The sequence below is a fragment of the Hyperolius riggenbachi genome, chromosome 5 (genome assembly GCF_040937935.1).
Source record: "Hyperolius riggenbachi isolate aHypRig1 chromosome 5, aHypRig1.pri, whole genome shotgun sequence".
Taxonomy (NCBI): domain Eukaryota; kingdom Metazoa; phylum Chordata; class Amphibia; order Anura; family Hyperoliidae; genus Hyperolius; species Hyperolius riggenbachi.
Genome location: NC_090650.1, coordinates 378,086,585 through 378,108,202, shown reverse-complemented (window position 1 = coordinate 378,108,202; position 21,618 = coordinate 378,086,585). Strand labels below are relative to the sequence as shown.

General features: G+C 44.9%; 1 protein-coding gene across 2 annotated transcripts in view; it reads right to left on the bottom strand.

Moving 5' to 3' along the window:
- Nucleotides 1-21,618, bottom strand: part of CNGB3 (cyclic nucleotide gated channel subunit beta 3) — a 312,570-nt gene that overhangs the window by 94,440 nt on the left and 196,512 nt on the right. For both annotated transcript variants that reach the window (XM_068234874.1, XM_068234873.1), the window contains exons 6-9: nucleotides 12,329-12,547; nucleotides 10,213-10,421; nucleotides 3,203-3,253; nucleotides 4-90 (exon numbers count right to left, since the gene is read on the bottom strand). In XM_068234874.1, coding sequence (XP_068090975.1) covers nucleotides 4-90; nucleotides 3,203-3,253; nucleotides 10,213-10,421; nucleotides 12,329-12,547 — 566 coding nt within the window. The remainder of the gene's footprint in view (nucleotides 1-3; nucleotides 91-3,202; nucleotides 3,254-10,212; nucleotides 10,422-12,328; nucleotides 12,548-21,618) is intronic.

Genomic DNA, 21,618 nt, shown 5'->3' with positions numbered 1-21,618 from the left:
TACCTTTAACATTCGGTTCATTCTTAGCACTGGTTTGAAGCCAAGGACTATGTACAGAAGATCAAATGGTACCACAGATGCTGTGTCAAGCTGTGAAACAACACCACGCTGTTTAGTGTTCCAATTAAATGAAACAGATGACATTATGTTTATGTACTTCTCATGTTCACACCAGGAATCAGAGCGGCTTAACCTGTGCCTGTCTACGCTAGGTTAAATGTATTGCTGAATGCTCTGGAAGCTCACCACTAGCTCCATCATGTTTAATTATTGAAATATCCTGTTCCATATTTTGATTTATCCGGATCTCGCTTATAGTTTCAGATCAGCAAACTGAGTTATCCATCCACATTGCTGATTGTAATTCGACTGCATTACATAGAAAATTATTTTGAAAGTAGGCAAAAAATAATAAATAATAGAGGAAAAGTAATGTTATTCTTACTATGGAGTGCTGCATTTTCATATTGTTGTTTTGGCATTTACGTTATAAAAAAAGACACCATTCTAGGGCATACATGTCAGACTCTGGCCCGCAGTGCCATCAAATTTGACTGCTACATTTGGGTTTGACCAATAGAGGTGTACTTATATAATCTTGTTTCAGCAAGTTTGCACATTCTGGGTTGTATACATGTAAAAAAAAGGCACCTGGTAAATTTATCGATATGCTACTAGTACACAATTATGGTAGTAAAATATTGTAATCTTTATCAATATTTTACTATGAGCTAACCTAACCCTACTCTCACATAGAACCCTCCCTCTACCAATGCCTAACCCTAAGACGCCTTGGTGGTGCCTAACCTTAACCCCTCCCAGGTGGTGCCTAGCCTTAACTCCCCTTCTCCTCGTGGTGCCTAACCTTAACCCCTCCCAGGTGGTGCCTAGCCTTAACTCCCCTTCCCCTCGTGGTGCCTAACCTTAACCCCTCCTGTTGTTTCACCTTACACCCCTGTGCCTAACTTTGCCCTGCCTGGTGTCTAACCTTGACCCCTAAGGACCCACCCACACTCCTAAAGCAAGTTCCAGCCTTCTAATCTTAACTTGATGCCATAGGCGGTAATGTTAAAAGCCATGGTTTGCGGCTATAAACGGTAAATAGGGGCTTTTAACTTTGGGTTCCTCTGTTTACCCAAATTACCATTTTTAGCTGCTAATTGCAATTACCTCCTTCAGCTGCGTTAGTTTGTGATACAAAGCATTGTAACTGGTTGCAATTTTCTTTCTTTAAACTTGGGACAAAATGGAATGTGATGCGCGTGTTGATTAGCGAATTTATTTTTACAACGCTCACCAGCCATTTCTCAATGTTTGCTGTCTCCCATCATATCTGATGGAGAACTTGTTGATTGGTTAAGTTGACTTTGTTGTCATCCCAAGTACTGACTGATTAGGCAAATTGCATTTGCTATATGTTGGAGCAATTTATTTATGTATTTTATTGTATCTATGCAGGTCCAGGAGCTCATATTTCTCTGTGAGCATGCTTAGTTGGGCATGCACAGCAGGACTTGAATTTCTCACCAATCAATTTCTCATTTGGAAGACCGAAAAGTCTGAATCAGGGGAGTAACTAGGCTTTATGGACCCGCTACCCCGGAAAAGCTTTGTGGCCTGCCTGTGACCCCCCAATTCACCTTTTAATGAAAGCAGCATGCACATTCTTTCATCGTGGCAGCATGCACCACTGTTCCTCTGTTATTTCATGCACCAGGGCCTTATGGAGAAACACTGGTGCATGTTGCCACGCAGCACAGTGAAGGCTTGGATGAAAGGCAAAATTAGAGTTCAGGTACCCTTTAACCTCCTTATCGGTATGGACGCGTTATTGCTTCCATTACCGCCGGAGGACGCCGCTCAGGCCCTGCTGGGCCGATTTTCATAATATTTTTTTTAAAAAACACGCAGCAAGCACTTTGCTTGCTGCGTGTTGTATATGATCGCCGCCGATGCGCCGCTACCCGCCGCGTAAGGGCCTCCCCCCTCCCGAGACCCCTGCGCAGCCTGACCAATCAGTGCCAGGCAGCGCTGAGGGGTGGATCGGGACTCCCAATAACGTCACAACGTCGATGACGTCGACGACGTCATCACGATCGTCGCCATGGCGACGGGGAAGCCCTAAAGGAAATCCCGTTCAAGAACAGGATTTCCTTATGGCTAACAGCGCCGGCGGCAATCGGAGGGGTGGGAGGGATGCGGAAGGGAGGGGGGCATCATGTAGCTAGCGCTAGGCTAACTACATAATTGAAAAAAAAAGATTAAAAAAATAACGCTGCGCTGCCCCCTGGCGATCTTTAATAGAACGCCAGGGAGGTTAAAGGGAACCTGGAGTGAGAGGTATATAGAGGCTGGCATATTTATTTCCCTGTAAACAACACCAGTTGACTGGGAATCCTGCTGATATTTCTGGCATCAGTAAAGCCTGAATCAAACACCTGAAACAAGCATGCAGCAAATCTAGTCAGACTCCAGTCAAAAATATCTGATCTGCATGTTTGTTCAGGGTCTATGGCAAAAGAAAGAGGCAGATTATGATCAGCAGGACAGCCAGGCAATTTGCATTGTTGAAAAGTAAATACATACTGTATGTCAGCCTCCATATTCCTTGCAATTCAGGTGTGCTTTAAAAAGACCATACTGAAGTTCAGTGTAGTACTGAGCTATGAGATTTCTTTAGGCTCACTGTACAAACTCCTAATTTCTGTGTTAGTTAACACAGTAGCTTGAATGAATAAAGAGACGCTGTAACAAAATGTTGAGCCTTATTTCTTCTATCCTATAAGTTCCTATAGCTGTTCTAATGTGCTCTGCCTTACTGCAGCCTTTCCTAGTTGCACAGTGGCTGTGTTATCTCTGTTATATGATCTAATCTTCTCTCCTCTGTCGGGCCTGTTGGGCAGTCAGGCTGGAATGTGCTGTGCTGCTTGTGATTGGATAGAAGCTATATACACTCTCTCCAGTCCCCCTGCACACTCTGTATGATTCACACACTGAGCTCCTCTCAGCCTATCACTTGCTATGTCTTTTGTTTGTAAACACTCCATAAAAATGGCAATTACAAGCCAGGATTGCAGCAGGGAGTGGCAGAAACAGCACAGAGGGGCTCAGGAGAACATAATGAATAGAATGGTATGCTTTTTATTGTAAGAATTTTACAGTACAGATTCTCTTTAAACATTTATTTTACTTTTGTAGTTACCTTAAACTTTGCAGATTCCCAGTAGTTTTTCTTTGTTAGCTTTTTATCCATCTAGAAAGAAACATACGTTATTATTATCATTGTTATTATTGACTTATACAGTACAGTGTATACATTATACAACTTATACATAAAATATATTAGAGGTGTAGATTACAAAATTCTTGCTCAATTTACCACTGCAAGAGAACATCCTCAATAAAAATAATTTTTAACAAATCTATTTTTCTTGCTAAAAAGATATATCAAATATTTCAAGAAAGGAAAAAAATATTACTTTCTATGTAACTATAGTATATTGGCACTATTCATATTGTTTTATTGTTCACTGGCATGTTTGCATTGGACCCCTGAACTCACATTACAATATTTGAGGCCTTCTAGTTGGTCACTGACCCTCCTGCTGGGATGAGCCTGTCTCTGTACTCAAACAGGGATTCTGAAGAACTGTCCATGAACTGCTAACCCACTGCACCCCTATCCCACCCCATCCCATGTTCCCCATTCCCCTGCTTTGGAAATGCCAGTATTGAAGCTTGGTCATTGCCAATAAAGCTATGTTTGATTTGATTTGAAGATAGTGTACCATAGTTCGCAGGATCAGCCGGTAAGAAGCAAGGAAGGCAATGATTACAAATTGTGAGTTTCCCCAATGGAAATATTCCTAAAAGATATTTTAGGGAGGAGGTCATCAGACTGAATTGTTAGTCTCTAAAGTGTAACTGTCAGGCATAAAATCAAAAATCAATTCTTTATTTTTATCTGGTTAACAAGTAATAGGGATGCTAAGCAGGTAATCCTAAAGTTAAAAATCACTCTTACTTTTCTTCTCCATAAAACATTATTCCCCAGTTTCCCCTGCTCTTATTCGGTACATCTGCTGCACAAAGGAAGTTGCAGGGCATGCTGGGTTGTCTTTTTTCTTCTTTACTTTCCCCTCAGATATAACTAATGCAGCCTGATTTGCTGAAGCCTCCTTCCCTCCCGTTTTCCCCTCCCACACCCAGGGGCGAGCCTGGGGTGCCTGGCACCTGGGTGCAAGATTTTCTCTGGCGCCTATGGGAGTGGTTAAATTTACCGCACCCAACCACATAACCACACCAGTGTCCTGCCTAATCACACCCACACCTTCCACCTCTTTCCGCATGCATGTGATACCCCATTCCTACCCCTCTTCCATGGGCTTGCTCCTGGCTGGCTTTGGCTTCCTGCGAGTCTGCTAGTCTCTGGACTGACTCAGGCTGAGAGGCTCTGCGAGTGCGACACAGTCACACACTGCGTACTTATGGCTGCCTGCGGCCACCCTACTCTCGCTGTCGTAGGCTCCTCCCCCCGCCAAGCCCAAGCGTGAGGTGGGCTGCCTGTATCTTTCCCGTTGCGCCGCGCAGCCTGCCAGTGTTGCCAACCTTTCACGTTATTTTTTTACTGACAAATACCTAAAAATTTACTGACAAAAGATTATTTTTACTGACAAAATTTCCCACTAAATGCACATAAGAGACAGCTTTTCCCCATGTAAATGCACATAACAAGAGACAGCTTTTCCCCATGTAAATGCACATAAGAGACCGCTTTTCACCAGCAAATGCACATAACAAGAGACCGCTTTTCACCAGCAAATGCACATAACAAGAGACCGCTTTTCACCAGCAAATGCACATAACAAGAGACCGCTTTTCACCAGCAAATGCACATAACAAGAGACCGCTTTTCACCAGCAAATGCACATAACAAGAGACCGCTTTTCACCAGCAAATGCACATAACAAGAGACCGCTTTTCACCAGCAAATGCACATAATAAGACAGCTTTTCACCAGCAAATGCACATAAGAAGACAGCTTTTCACCAGCAAATGCACATAAGAAGACAGCTTTTCACCAGCAAATGCACATAAGAGAGATTTTCACCAGCAAATGCACATAATGACAAACAGACAGTGTCCCCAGAATATATAGCCAGGGATATATGTCCCCAGGATAGGTAGCCAGGGGGTATATGCGCCCAGGATAGGTAGCCAGGCGGTATATGCGCCCAGGATAGGTAGCCAGGGGGTATACGCGCCCAGGATAGGTAGCCAGGGGGTATATGTGCCCAGGATAGGTAGCCAGGGGGTATATGCGCCCAGGATAGGTAGCCAGGGGGTATATGCGCCCATGATAGGTAGCCAGGGGGTATGTGCACCCAGGATAGGTAGCCAGGGGGTATGTGCGCCCTGGATAGGTAGCCAGGGAGTATGTGCGCCCAGGATAGGTAGCCAGGTGGTATCTGTGCCCAGGATAGGTAGCCTGGGGGTATGTGCGCCCAGGATAGGTAGCCAGGGGGTATGTGCGCCCAGGATAGGTAGCCAGGGGGTATGTGCGCCCAGGATAGGTAGCCAGGTGGTATCTGTGCCCAGGATAGGTAGCCAGGTGGTATCTGTGCCCAGGATAGGTAGCCAGGGGGTATGTGCGCCCAGGATAGGTAGCCAGGTGGTATCTGTGTCCAGGATAGGTAGCCAGGTGGTATCTGTGCCCAGGATAGGTAGCCAGGTGGTATCTGTGCCCAGGATAGGTAGCCAGGGGGTATGTGCGCCCAGGATAGGTAGCCAGGTGGTATCTGTGCCCAGGATATGTAGCCTGGGGGTATGTGCGCCCAGGATAGGTAGCCAGGGGGTATGTGCGCCCAGGATAGGTAGCCAGGTGGTATCTGTGCCCAGGATAGGTAGCCTGGGGGTATGTGCGCCCAGGATAGGTAGCCAGGGGGTATGTGCGCCCAGGATAGGTAGCCAGGGGGTATGTGCGCCCAGGATAGGTAGCCAAGTGGTATCTGTGCCCAGGATAGGTAGCCAGGTGGTATCTGTGCCCAGGATAGGTAGCCAGGGGGTATGTGCGCCCAGGATAGGTAGCCAGGTGGTATCTGTGTCCAGGATAGGTAGCCAGGTGGTATCTGTGCCCAGGATAGGTAGCCAGGTGGTATCTGTGCCCAGGATAGGTAGCCAGGGGGTATGTGCGCCCAGGATAGGTAGCCAGGTGGTATCTGTGCCCAGGATAGGTAGCCTGGGGGTATGTGCGCCCAGGATAGGTAGCCAGGGGGTATGTGCGCCCAGGATAGGTAGCCAGGGGGTATGTGCGCCCAGGATAGGTAGCCAGGTGGTATCTGTGCCCAGGATAGGTAGCCAGGTGGTATCTGTGCCCAGGATAGGTAGCCAGGGGGTATGTGCGCCCAGGATAGGTAGCCAGGTGGTATCTGTGCCCAGGATAGGTAGCCAGGTGGTATCTGTGCCCAGGATAGGTAGCCAGGTGGTATCTGTGCCCAGGATAGGTAGCCAGGGGGTATGTGCGCCCAGGATAGGTAGCCAGGTGGTATCTGTGCCCAGGATAGCTAGTGAGTGACAGGAGCGCGCCCCGCCGCCGCCGCTCCCTCCTCCGCTCCCCCCTCACCTTTCAGCAGCCCTTAGTCAGACCTCAATCAGCGGACGACCCGACCAGGAAAAGGGCGCCGGACGCACCCGCTCTATATGCGGAAGTGATGTCACTTCTGCATATCAGTGCGGCGTGCTAGGTCCTAGCGCCCGCCCGCCTGATCGAGGTCTGACGCGGCGGCTAGAGGGAGGGAGCTTGAAGCGGCGGCGGCCACAGGGGGAGAGCGGGGCCGGGCGAGCGGGGCCGGGCGGCGCCTCTCAGAGGCAGGCGCCTGGGTGCCTTGCACCCGCAGCACCCGCCCAGGCTCGGCCCTGCCCACACCTCTGTTCCCCACTGATTGGTCAATATTTCCCATGATGAGACAATGCACTTTCTACTGCAGAGCTGGGTGGGAGTGTCTGAAGACTGGGAGGAGGGCGGGGAATGATACACAGAGTAACGGAGGAAATTATGTCAGGATTGGCACAGATAGACACAGTCAAAATCTTTTTTTAACTATAGAAAAATCACTAAGATCAAAATGTGGACAGTGCAATACATATGCAAGTAGAGTAAGTATTTATCTACTTACAGGATCTTCTCAAAAAATGTGCATATTGTGATAAAGTTCATTATTTTCTGTAATGTTCTGATAAACATTAGACTTTCATATATTTTAGATTCATTACACACAACTGAAGTAGTTCAAGCCTTTTATTGTTTTTCTTATTGATGATTTTGGCATACAGCTCATGAAAACCCAAATTTCCTATCTCAAAAAATTTGCATATTTCATCCAACCAATAAAAGAAAAATGTTTTTAAAACAAAAAAAGTCAACCTTCAAATAATTATGTTCAGTTATGCTCTCAATACTTGGTCGGGAATCCATTTGCAGAAATGACTGCTTCAATGCGGCGTGGCATGGAGGCAATCAGTCTGTGGCACTGCTCAGGTGTTATGGAGGCCCAGGATGCTTCGATAGCGGCCTTAAAGAGAATCTGTATTGTTAAAATCGCACAAAAGTAGACATACCAGTGCGTTAGGGGACATCTCCTATTACCCTCTGTCACAATTTCGCCGCTCCTCGCCGCATTAAAAGTGGTTAAAAACAGTTTTTAAAAGTTTGTTTATAAACAAACAAAATGGCCACCAAAACAGGAAGTAGGTTGATGTACAGTATGTCCACACATAGAAAATACATTCATACACAAGCAGGCTGTATACACCCTTCCTTTTGAATCTCAAGAGATCATTTGTGTGTTTCTTTCCCCCTGCAGCTATCTTCCACTGAAGTGTCAGGCTGTTTCTTCCTGTAGAGTGCAGACAGCTCTGCCTGTATGTAATTCCTCAGTATGTGAAAGCCCAGCCAGCTCAGAGGAGGATTTATCCAGCTTGTAAAAGATAAGAGAGAAGAGAGAAGCTGCCCTAATCTAAATAATACACAGGCAGTGTGCAGAGAGGGGCCTGGAGGGGGAGATGCATCACAGAACCACAACACTGAAGAACTTGGCAGCCTTCCAGACACAGGCTGACAAGTCTGACAAGAGAGAGATAAGTCGATTTATTACAGAGATGGTGATAGTAGAACGTGCTGCAGTAAGCCAGAACACATTAGAATAGCTTTTGGAACTTGTAGGATGATAAAAAACAGGATGCAATTTTTGTTACGGAGTCTCTTTAAGCTTATCCAGAGTGTTGGGTCTTGCGTCTCTCAACTTTCTCTTCACAATATCCCACAGATTCTCTATGGTGTTCAGGTCAGGAGAGTTGGCAGGCCAATTGAGCACAGTAATACCATGGTCAGGAAACCATTTACCAGTGGTTTTGGCACTGTGAGTAAGTAGAGCAAGTATTTATCGACCAATATATGTTTTTTTTCTGAGATAGTATGTCTGACAGCTCCTCTTAAGAAGTAGAAGTGACTTATATGAGCACAGGATTGCATCCTGCCAATCAGAGGCTTACAAAACAATCGCAAGAGGCTTACTAAACAAAATTATTAAAAGGCTATTTGCAGGAAAGTTTTTATTATACAGAAATAAAGCATTTGGTGCTCAAAACTGTGTTTAAAATGGGGTATTTATTGAAGATAAATCAAGGTTACAAGGTATACTGTGGAGGGTGAAACCAGGCCTGAATCGAGTGGACCTCATAGCCTTAGCTGCATTAGCCAGTCAACACACACATCCAAAACACATGCACACCCGTTGGCCAGCATTAGGTCTTAACTGATAGTCCAGTATTGGCAAGATGCTGCAGGACAATGTGTGAACATATGGCGGGGTGACAAGCACAGATCTCACCCTTCCTTCCTGGATATATAGTGCATTGTGTCTGTCGATGTTGGGATCCCGCTGGCTGATTGTACATGCTGGTGCTGTGTCACAGATAGGTTCTGAGGTCTGCCCATTTCCACCTCTTCCCCACCTGCATGTTTCGCTTAAACACTGGGCTTTCTCAAGGCAATTTTGAAGTGTGTGGAAAGGGTTTGGAAACTTTTGAAGGCTTTTGTTACCATCTAGCTCCCCAATGGAAAGTCTTTTCCTCACACTCTATATCTTCCATTGAGCTTCGTGGCTATTCAAACTGGTAGATCCAGGCCAGAAATGAGGGACAGTAAGATAAACTAGTCAAGGTTTCTCATAATAATAATATTAATTTAGTTGGTTTATTCACTGATGTTCACTTAAAGGTGAATTATTGTAAATTTCTTCTGTTTTAAGAAGGCAAACCAACCTAAGCATTGCTTTTTAGTAGGAGGGCTTTTTGGTCTCCCCTATTCTCTCCCTGTGGTTTTGGGTCAATCTGAGCTGCTTGGTTACTGTATTTTCTCAAAAACGTTAATGTCTTTTTGCACATTTTTTTGCCTTGCTATTAACCATTAAAGTTGGTATGAAAGTATACAAAATGGTGTGTAATTGCTAAATTACAGTTCCTGATTATTGTTACAAATGAAATTGATTACAATTTTTTTTCCCAAAAAATTTTGCATTACAATTTCACATTCACAGTGAAATTATGACTATGCAAAATTTCTGCTCATCACTAATTGGAGTGAGTTCTTCTCCTCCACTGAAAATTCTAATAGATGGTGAGACAGGATATCCATAGACATAACAACCAAAGTTGATTAGGTAAAACCTTTAATGACTGTTTAAGATTTCCTTGCACGCTTTAGAAACTTTAACTTTTCTTCTTCAGGCATGATACAGAACTGGAAGAAACTATTGGTGTTATGTCTTCGGATTCTCTCCATCACTAACACTGGACCACATACAAAAAGGCATCAATAAAAAACAAAACAAAACGTGGTTCTAGCTTATTATCTTACTAATCAAAACTATTTTCATCCTGAAATTGGGCTTTTACTTTAAATGCGTCTCCATAATTTTTCTTTAAACAGAATGTATGCAGCAGAACCTCATAATCCGCAGTAGAGATATGTCATAATAGGACATAGCAGTGAATGGTGGCATCAGGGGCACTTCAATGGCCGCTAAAGATTGGCACCCTCTGTGTGTCAGGCCCTTCCCACTTGATGCTAACCCTACACTACATCTGAGTGTTGATAAGCCTTTTTTTATTACTTATTTTAGGTTTACTTTGACCTTGCAGGATGACACTTACCACTATGTCACCTCCTTTAATAAACTGCAGTCGTGGTTGGAACACAAAGATGTCCAGAAGGTAGCAGGCATCACAAGTGTAATCAATTATCATCCAGTATAACATGTTGTTAGAAGACTGGAATGGAAATACACATCTCAGTGGGATGAACCAGCAGTTCCAGTTGAAGGATAAAGCAACAATGAACAGCCAAAACAGATAGGAGGGATCTGAGAAAGAGAAAATAATTCCAGCTTATACATGTCATTAAAGGTCAAACACCCCCTACAGAAGCTCTCTGGCTTGTCTCGGAGAATGTGAAGAACCCATGGTTCTACGCAAAGGTCCTCTGCAGCAGTTACCTACAGCTAAAGTACAAAGTTTACATATACACCATACACATCAAACTTCGGCCCGTGGGCCAAATCTAGCCCTCAGAGCCATTAAATTTGGCCCTCAAATGGTTTCCCCACTTTGCATTATGTTTGGCCAACTCTAGTCCACCAGGGAAGCTATACTGGAGGTGAAGCCTTAGAACACCAAGGAACCCATATGGGAGAGGTAGGGGGAAACCATTAAACATTAGGGAACTTTATAGGGTAAGGTGGGGGCCTCTAGACACCAGGGAACTGTATTGGGGAGGGAGGACCACTAGACACCAGGGAACTCTATAGAAGTTGGAGAGGGAAATAGCATATCGCTGTCGGGCCGCTCTACTGCACAGGCGCAAGTCTCCTGCACCTGCGCAGTAGAGCGGACCCGATGGAGATCGGCTATTTTTGCCTATCTCCGTGCGGAGAGCCACAACAGCGCCCCCGCTGGAGCCAGGAAAGGTAAATAAATCAGCACTTATCAGCGCTTGTCAGTCTTGTCGAGGGAGGATTCCGGGACACTGAGGGGGAATCAGCGCTGGACTACCTGCAGCTACAGGGGTGGGGGAAGCCTCATTGGGACCCTGAGGCTTCCCCCTCCCGAGTGAGTACCCCCCAGGGGAACTTTTTTTCGTTACAGAGTCTCTTTAAGGATGGACACCTTTATCGGAGGGAAGTAGTACACGGAGCCCCTTTCCTGCTCAGGGCCCCCTTGCACTTGCAGGGTCTGCTCCCCAGTGATTATGCCCCTGTGTTCCTCATCTACCTACCATACCTACCATCTCTCATCTACCATACCATCTAGTACCATCTAATCCCTACAATGGTCATGTGTCCCTCATAGTCTAGGGCCAATTTTAGGGGGTAGCCAATTAACTTAATGTTGCAATTTAACCATTTTCCTCAACTTTGGAGGTATGCTTAGAGTATGTACATTTGTGACAAAGACTAAAGGCTTTCAAGTGGACCTGAACTCATGCACGGGGCACAAGGAAAACACAGATTAATACACCTTGTTTGTGTTTAGAGTGAAGAGCCTGTTTAATTCCCTCTTAGCTGCAAGTAATCACAAGTGTAATTTGACAGAGTCACAGAGGAGCAGAGACAATTTCACCAAGGCGCTTAGCAAAATCCAGACCTTTTACTGCCATGTACGCCTTGTTTATTGTCTGATGAAGTGGGATTAAACCAGCGAAACGCGTTGCAACCTTGTTTTTGGAGTATATGGAGTCAATACATTTAAATTTATATTAAAATTGAGAGTTCTTGTGTCTGCTTCGGGGAGGTAAGTCCACCACTGCCTCCATAGCAATTTTAAGAATTTTAGTTCATTTTTATCCTTTTGGCGCCTCTGTTTGCTGTATACCACAAGTGTCATTTTATCTCTCAGCTGTGTCAGCATAGGAATCTTGGCAACCTCAGCTAATTTGTAAACACAGGCTGTTAACCCTTTGTCTGCTTCCATGAAAGCAGGATGTAGACACACTGTAGATTTATTGCAGGAGTTCTGTGGGCTGTAACAAAGAAATATTTTTTACTTTAAAGGTTAGTATACTGTTGCTTATCTTTTAGAGCAGAGAGGAAGTTCTGAGTTCAGGTCCACTTTGACACCATTTTCTTTAATTTTCCAAGCTGGTTAAATTTATAGTTAAAGTGCACGTAAACCTCTGTCCCATTAAAACGGTGACATAATCAATGAAAGTGAAATAACTAGAAAAGTTTGGCGTTTGAGGCCCATTCTCTGTCCTGTAAACGATGCAGCGTACTTGTATAACCGTCGATGGTATCTGGTATCTTCGGCTTATTGAGAAATGATTTCAATGGGCGTCTCTTGAATTTGCAGCACAGCATATCACAATAATGTTCCTCTTCTGGTTCCTTTTCTACTTCTTTCTCTTTTTCCACCTTTTCTTCTTCTTTGACTTGAGGGGGTGGGGGAGGTGGAGGTGGCGGTGGGGGTGGGGACGGCTTCTTCTTGACTGGAGCTACAAACGTAAAATGAAATACATATTAGCATAAGATAGCACAGATTGCTAGTCTTTCCTTGAGCACTGTTCCCTTTCCATTGAAAATTGCTACTAATTAGAGATGGCCCGAACGGTTCGCTGGCGAACGGTTCCCGGCGGACTTCCATGGTTCGCGATCGCGGCAAACTGGGAATTTTTCCAGAAGTTCGGTCCGCCCCCATAGTACATCATGAGGGTCAAATTTGACCCTCTACATCACAGTCAGCAGGCACATTGTAGCCAATTAGGCTACACTCCCTCCTGAAGCCCCCCCCCCTTATAAAAGGCAGGCAGCGTCAGGCATTGGACTCACTCGTGTGCCTGCAGTAATTAGTGAAGGGAGAGCTGCTGCAGACTCTCATAGGGAAAGCTTAGTTAGGCTCTTGTAGGCTTGTTAGCTTGCTCCTGGCTGATTGTAATTGCTAAAAAAGCACCCATCAACAGCACTTTTGAGAGCTAATCTTGTTCTTGTGATCTATTTTTTTGTGTGTGTGTGTGGCCCACTTGCATTATATACAGCCCTGTCAGTCAGTGTCACTGTGCCTGTCTGTGTGTGACAGGTGCACATGTAATACCCATCACTGCATATACCTTCTACCTGTTGTTCACTTCAGTGCACCCACCTACCTACATGAGCGCACGCAGTGTGATATACCACTCCGTGCATACCTGTTAACTGCACCTGTGTGACTGACTGCACATTGTATTAGTCAAGTCAGTGCATACCTTTCACTTCATCCCCCCCAATATGGACAAAACAAAAGGCAGAGGCAGGCCACCTGGCAGGTCTGTTCGAGGTCGCGCTGTCGTGATTTTGTGCGGCCTGCAACCAAAGTACAGTGTTCAAAAGAAGGCACATGCCATCAACCCCCAATATTGTCAGGACGTAGTTGACTATTTAACACAGAACACCTCATCTTTCTCAGCTTCCGCACAGAAGCGTGACATATCTTCCTCCTCCTGCTCTGATTCTGGCACCCCACTTAACACTCAGTCGGCCGCCACCACCAAAGTGCCATCACCCCAGGGCTCAACGGCGTGGACATTTTTGTGTGTGTCTGTCTCAGATGAGAGCAATGCCATCTGTACTCTCTGCCACCGAAACTTGAGCCATGGAAAGACCAAGACTCGCGTAGGGACAACTACCTTACGAAGGCACATGATTACAAAGCACAAACTGCAATGGGATGACCACCTGAGGGAAAGCAGCACACAAAAGCAAATCCACACACCGCAGTGGAAGATATGCAATTATTTCTCAAAAAAGGCGATACCCAAACTGTACCGTGATGTTGAAAGGCAAGTGGTGTCATCTCTGGCACACAGCGTTGGGTCAAGGGACCATCTGACCACGTAGTCTGCAAAGCACGGTCAGGCCTGCCCGAAGACTAAGTCAGTCCCCACACACAGCATCTCTGCCTGCGCGCCGTGTGACTGCCTGCCCCAAAACTGCAAAACAAAAGGCATGTACATGTGCCAATTCCCCTTTGTGATCATTACCTTGCTGCGGTGAAGGGGTTTGCGTATCACAATGAAGCAATGACCGCCGGCTATATGAGTGTCTCGGGGGGGGGGGGGGCACACCCAAGATAATAAGGTCGTTGCTTCATTGTGGACAGACCAAATTTGATCAGCTGGACAGTCACTGTTCTGTCATTCAGCTACCTCAGCCCGGTGACCATATGGGCTGGAGAACCGCCACAGCCTGCTCTCTGGCCATGGTGCGCACCAGTCCAGCACGGCCGTCACTACACAAACAGCTGTTTGCGGTGCGATACACAGTGAGTTTGGTGTGTCAGTGTGAAGCAGTACTCTAATTACACTCCCTGATTGATGCATACACATACAAGATGTTTTAAAGCACTTTAGGCCTGCAATTTAGCATTCAATGTGATTTCTGCCCTTAAAATGCTGCTTTGCATCAAATCCAGATTTTTCCCCGAGACTTTTGGCGTCTATCCCACTCCGCCATGCTCCCCTCCAGGTGTTAGACCCCTTGAAACATCTTTAAATTTTTCTATTTTTTCAAGTTCGCCTCCCCATTGACGTCTATTGCGGTTCATGAAAGTTTGCGCGAACTGAACTTTCGCGGCAGGTTTGCGAACCGAAAATCGGAGGTTCGGGCCATCATTACTACTAATATACAGTGGGATGCGGAAGTTTGGGCAACCTTGTTAATTGTCATGATTTTCCTGTATAAAAAATGTCAGTTATATCATATAGGAGACACACACAGTGATATTTGAGCAGTGAAATGAAGTTTATTGTATTAACAGAAAATGTGCAATAATTGTTTAAACAAAATTAGGCAGGTGAATAAATTTGGGCACCACAAAAAAGAATTGAAATCAATATTTAGTAGATCCTCCTTTTGCAGAAATTACAGCCTCTAAACACTTCCTGTAGGTTCCAATGAGAGTCTGGATTCTGGTTGAAGGTATTTTGGACCATTCCTCTTTACAAAACATCTCTAGTTCATTCAGGTTTGATGGCGTCTGAGCATGGACAGCTCTCTTTAACTCACACCACAGATTTTCAATTATATTCAGGTCTGGTGACTAAGATGGCCATTCTAGAAGGTTGTACTTGTTCCTTTGCATGAATGCCTTAGTGGATTTTGAGCAGTGTTTAGGGTTGTTGTCAGGGGTCGAGTGGTGCGTGGACGCGGGTGAACGGCGTCCACTTACTATTTCCCTGGAGTGGACGCCGTTCACCCTGCCATGTTCGGAGGGGAGCAGCGCAGTGGAAAGAGAGCTGTGAGCAGCGGTGGAGAAGGGGGGCCATTTCCCCCTCCTCCCCTCACCTTAGGTGCTCTCTTTTCCTCGCTCTCCCCTCCTGAAGTAAAGTGCGCGCAGCCGGCAGCGGGCGGGACTTACCTCTCCTCGTTCCGGCGTCGGATCTGCGTGCAGCTGCTCTGGTCTGTATCAGACCAGACTTGCGGCACGCAGATCCGGAGTTCCGACGACGAGGAGAGGTAAGTCCCGCCCGCTGCCGGCTGCGCGCACATTGCTTCAGGAGGGGAGAGCGAGGAAAGGAGAGCACCCTAAGGTGCTGCTAACAGCTCTCCTTCCACAGCGCTGCTCCCCTCCTGCTGGGGGACACCTATTCTGGGCACATATACCCCTGGCTACATATACTGGGCACATATACCCCTGGCTACATATGGGCACATATACCCCTGGCTACATATGGGCACATATACCCCTGCCTACATATACTGGGCATATATACCCCTGGCTACATATACTGGGCATAATTCTGTTCACCCCGCGTCCACGCACCACTCGACCCCTGTGGGCATATATACCCCTGGCTACATATACTGGGCACATATACCCCCTGGCTGCATATACTGGGCATATATACCCCTGGCTACATATACTGGGCATATATACCCCTGGCTACATATACTGGGCATATATACACCTGGCTACATATACTGGGCATATATATCCCTGGCTACATATACTGGGCATATATACCCCTGGCTACATATACTGGGCATATATACCCCCTGACTACATATACTGGGCATATATACCCCTGGCTACATATACTGGGCACATATACCCCCCTGACTACATATAGTGGGCACGTATACCCCTGGCTACATATACTGGGCACGTATACCCCTGGCTACATATACTGGGCACGTATACCCCTGGATACATATACTGGGCACGTATACCCCTGGCTACATATACTAGGGATATATACCCCTGGCTACATATACTAGGCACATATACCTCTGGCTACATATACTGGGGACTACTATACTCATGGCTACTTATACTGGGGACACCTATAGACCTGGCTACCTATGCTGGGGGTACCTATTTTGGGGGAACTGCTGTCAGATTATCTGCTGTTATGTATTTTGGGGAACAGCTGCCAGATTATGTGTATGTTAGTGGAACAGCTGCTGCCAGATTACGTGTATTTTGGGGAACAGCTGCCAGATTATGTGTATGTTAGGGGAACGACTGCTGCCAGATTATGCGTATTTTGGGGAACTGCTGCCAGATTGTGTATGTTTGGGGGACCACTGCTGCCAGATTATATGTATTTTGGGTGTTACGTGTATTTTGGGTGATCCGCTGCCAGGTTTCGCGTATTTTGGGGAACTGCTTCCAAATTATGTGTATGTTGGGGGAACTGCTGCTGCCACACTGTCTATTTTGGGGGAACCACTTCCATATTATCTGTATTTTGGAGGAACTTCTACCAGATTATGTGTCTTTTTGGTGAAATGCTGTCAGATTACATCTATTTTGGGGGGATACACTACGGCAGAGCTCAAACTTCCCTGGCAGACCTTTTACATCACTGCTAAGGTCATGTATATTTGGCCCCACCCGTGACCACGCCCACATTATGCTTGACCACGCCCATTTTTTGGCGCGCCGCGCTTAGCGTGGCGCAGAGGTTTTCCGGGTGAGTCCACTCACTTCTTTTTCCAGGACTAGACCCCTGGTTGTTGTTTTGTTGAAAGATCCAGCCCCGGTGCAGCTTCAGCTTTGTCACTGATTCCTGGACATCGGTCTCCAGAAACTGCTGATACTGAGTGGAATCCATGCGTCCCTCAACTTTGACAAGATTCCTAGTCCCTGCACTGGCCACACAGCCCAACAGTATGATGGAACCACCACCATATTTTATTGTAGGTAGCAGGTGTTTTTCTTGGAATGCTGTGTTCTTTATCCTCTATGCATAATGCCCCTTGTTATGCCCAAATAATTCAATTCAGTCCACAGCACCTTATTCCAAAATGAAACTGGCTTATCCAAATGTACTTTAGCATATCCCAAGCGGCTCTGTTTGTGCTGTGGGTGCAGAAAAGGTTTCCTCTGCATCACTCTTGCATACAGCATCTCCTCCTGTAAAGTGCGCCGAATGGTTGAACGATGCACAGTGACTCCATCTGCAGCAAGATGATGTTGTAGGTCTTTGGTGGTGGTCTGTGGGTTGACGCGGACTGTTCTCACTATTTGTCGCTTCTGTCTAGCCGAGATTTTTTTTGGTCTGCCACTTTGAGCCTTAACTTGAACTGAGCCTGTGGTCTTCCATTTCTTCAATATGTTCCTAACTGTGGAAACAGCTGAAATCTCCGAGACAGCTTTCTGTTGTTTTGAGACCCCCATGTTGCTACTCTTCAGAGAAAATTAAAAGAGGGTGAAAACTTACAATTGACACCCTTAAATACTCTTTCTCATAATTGGATTCACCTGTGTATGTAGGTCAGGGGTCACTGAGCTTACCAAGCCAATTTGAGTTCCAATAATTAATTCTAAAGGTTTTGGAATCAATAAAATGACAACAGTGACCAAATTTATGCACCTGCCTAATTTTGTTTAAATAATTATTGCGTACTTTCTGTAAATCCAATAAACTTCACTTCACTTCTCAAATATCACCGTGTGTGTCTCCTATATGATATATTTAACTGGCATTTTTTATCGTAACAACCAATGATTTATACAGGAAAATCATGACGATTAACAAAGTTGCCCAAACGTTTGCATCGCACTGTATGTATATAGGTGAGCTTCAGAATGTTTTTTAGATTGCCCAGCAAGCTCATGGTGAACCAGAACTCCTAGAAGTGTGTATGGGGCTGAAAGAGATCAAAAAGTGTCTTCTTACTAAAATGCTGTGCAAAACAAACGTCTGCCTTGCAATTATTCATATTATTCAGGTCTTTTTGTTGTCCCTAATAGCTAAGGGCTCTTTCACACCAGAGGCTAGTTTCGGCGTTTTACAGCCAAGACCATAGTTTGGGTTTTCCAAAGTAAAATAAAAGTCCATAGACTTTCATTTTACCTTTCACACCTAAAGCAGCTTTTTTGGGCGTTGTGTTTTGAAGTTTCCCGAAGCTTTTTAAAAGCTGGGCCCAAGTCTTAGGCCATCAGATGTGGCAATGTACAGTCGTTTATGAGAAGGGCAAGTTTATGGCCCATTATATAATGGGCCATAAACTTGCCCTTCTCATAAACGACTGTACATGGCCACATCTGATGGCCCTAGATACCCTAGATCAACACTAGAAGAGTTTTAAAGATTAGGAAGAGTTCTTACCCTTAAGAAGAGGCGCATTCAAACCCAGTGAGAGAATATTTAGCCCTCTTGCTAAGGGAGAAATCAAAGAATAAACTTGTGACACATGATCTATGTTCAATAACCTGTTGGATGTTTTGCTCATAAATATGAAGATCCTATGCAAACGATACCTGGGAACCTTATGATTAGTTCATAGGAAGTAGTATAGATTAGTTAGATTAGTTAGTTTGGTTAAATTACTTGATATGTTTGTGTTTATTATATTATATTATCTGTCTATCTACGACTCGATCTCAAAAAGGATTTCTGAAACCTACCTATGTATTTGAAGCAGTTATATCTAATGGTCATGATAGATAATATCATGGACCCGTTCCCTGGAATCTAAGCAGGGAGACTCTTTAGTCCCCATTTTCCAGGTAGAGTGGATCCTTACAACACCTACTAAAATACCATTATGATGCAGCAGAGCAAATATTCACTAAACAGGAATATGTTGGTATATGAGATCTCCATACTCCAACATATTACCACTATTAAGTCAACACAGATGGATCTATTCAAGCTCTATAGTTACTACTCAATAAAAGCCTATTATGCAACCAGTTCAGGTCTGATTGAGCATACTGTACTATTGCAGACAACTGTAAACATACAAGTAATATGTACTGCTACTCTAAGACGCTACCTGATTATGATAGGTTAATGCTTTATTACTGTACTTACTAGTCCATCTAATCACAATGTATGGGTTTTGTTATATACCCCACTTATATGTATAATTCAAATCTAAGCTTTACTAAATGTCATACTGTGACTGTATTTACCTGAAAATCCTTAATAAGAAACGATTGAAACCGAAAACGCTATGTATTGTCTGTAAAACGCTGACAGCAAAAGGCAGCGTTTTAGCCTTTTCTACCGCAGCCCCTAGTGTGAAAGAGCCCTAAACACATCTCTAGAATTGCTGGAATGCAATGATGTGTCAGCTTGTTAATATTACAGAACCAAACTAATCCAATATACATCCAGACTGTTTCGGATTGGTTTCATCAGTGCATGGCATGGATTAATGTGGCTCTATTGGGTAGGACTTGAAATACCCAGAGTTACAAGTTGCCCAACAAGCTCAAGGTGAACTAGAACTCCTAGGAGTGTGTAGAGCCTGAAAGAGACCAATGTGATATAATATTGGTAAAAAGTATCTTTTCATTACAATTCGAAGCCAGCTTTTAAATTCCAGAACTGACTGAATTTGAACTTGCTCTCTGTCAAAAATGGAACTTCCCCCTCCCTTTGGTAGACTTCCTCTAATTCCCTGTAATGTTACTAGAACAGGAAATCCTTCCTTTCTTCAGAAACCCTCCAGATACATACATTATAATCTTAAAGTAAACTTTAAGTGAAAAAAAAACTGATGAGATAAACAATTGTATCTATCCCCCTACTCCTAAAAGTGATTTTTAGATATTCCACAGTTTTAAGTTACATAGATTTATATTTTTTTCACAGCTTACTGATAGTCTGTTGTGTCTCAGAGAGCTAAAATATATGAACTATTGACTTTTTTATCTATCCTCTGCTCTCAGAAGCCCAGTTCTCTGCCAGGAATGTGTTTTATGACTGTAATTCCTTAGCGAGGATTACACTATAGTCTGACTGTGCCCAGAGAGAAACTGTCAGTTGCTTAGTTGAAGATTAACTCTTTCAGGCAAAGTAAGACATAAAGGAACACAGAATAAGTATTTGTATACTTGGCACTGTGCAAACACATGTCTATCTCATCATGTCACATGTCACTTAAGGTTCCCTTTAGTGATGTCGCGAACCTCCGATTTTTGGTTCGCGAACCTTCGTGGAAGGTTCGGTTCACGGAAAAGTTTGCGAACTGCAATAGACTTCAATGGGGGGGCAAACTTTGAAAAATAGAAAAATTATGCTGGACACAAAAGTGATGTTTCAAGGGGTCTTACACCTGGAGGGGGCATGGCGGAGTGGGATACATGCCCAAAGTCCCGGGGAAAAATCTGGATTTGACGCAAAGCAGTGTTTTAAGGGCAGAAATCACATTGAATGCTAAATTGCAGGCCTAAAGTGCTTTCAAACATCTTGCATGTGTATACATCAATCAGGAAATGTAATTAGAGTTCTGCTTCACACTGACGCACCAAACTCACTGTGTAACGCACCGCAAACAGCTGTTTGCGTAGTGACGGCCGTGCTGGACTGGTGCGCAGCATGGCCAGAGTGCAGGCCGTGGCAGTTTTTAAGACCATACGGTCGCCGGGCTGTGGTAGCTCAATGGTAGAACAACGGTGACTGTCCAGCTGATCAAATTTGGTCTGTCCACAATGATGCAACGACCGTATCTATCTTCTTGTATGTAGGTAGGCATAGGTAGGAGTCCCAGTATAGGTAGGTAGGCATAGGTAGGTGCCTCAGTAGTTAGCTAGGCATAGGTAGGAGTCCCAGTATAGGTAGGTAGGCATAGGTAGGTGCCTCAGTAGTTCGCTATGCATAGGTAGGAGTCCCAGTATAGGTAGGTAGGTATAGGTGCCTCAGTAGTTAGCTAGGCATAGGTAGGAGTCCCAGTATAGGTAGGTAGGCATAGGTAGGTGCCTCAGTAGTTAGCTAGGCATAGGTAGGAGTCCCAGTATAGGTATGTTGGCATAGGTAGGTGCCTCAGTAGTTAGCTAGGCATAGGTAGGAGACCCAGTATAGGTAGGTAGGCATAGGTAGGTGTCCCAGTAGTTAGCTAGGCATAGGTAGGAGTCCCAGTATAGGTAGGCATAGGTAGGTCCCCTAGTATAGGTAGGTAGGTAGGTGTCCCCATATAGGTAAGTAGGTGCCACAGTAGTTAGGTAGGCATGGTGGGTAGTTGTCCCAGTATAGATAGTTAGGCAGGGCCTGGCTGGCACAGTAATAACAATTACCAAGGTCCAGCTGCAACAGATAGGGCTGTATAATGTCAGTGTCAGTGAGCAACACACAAA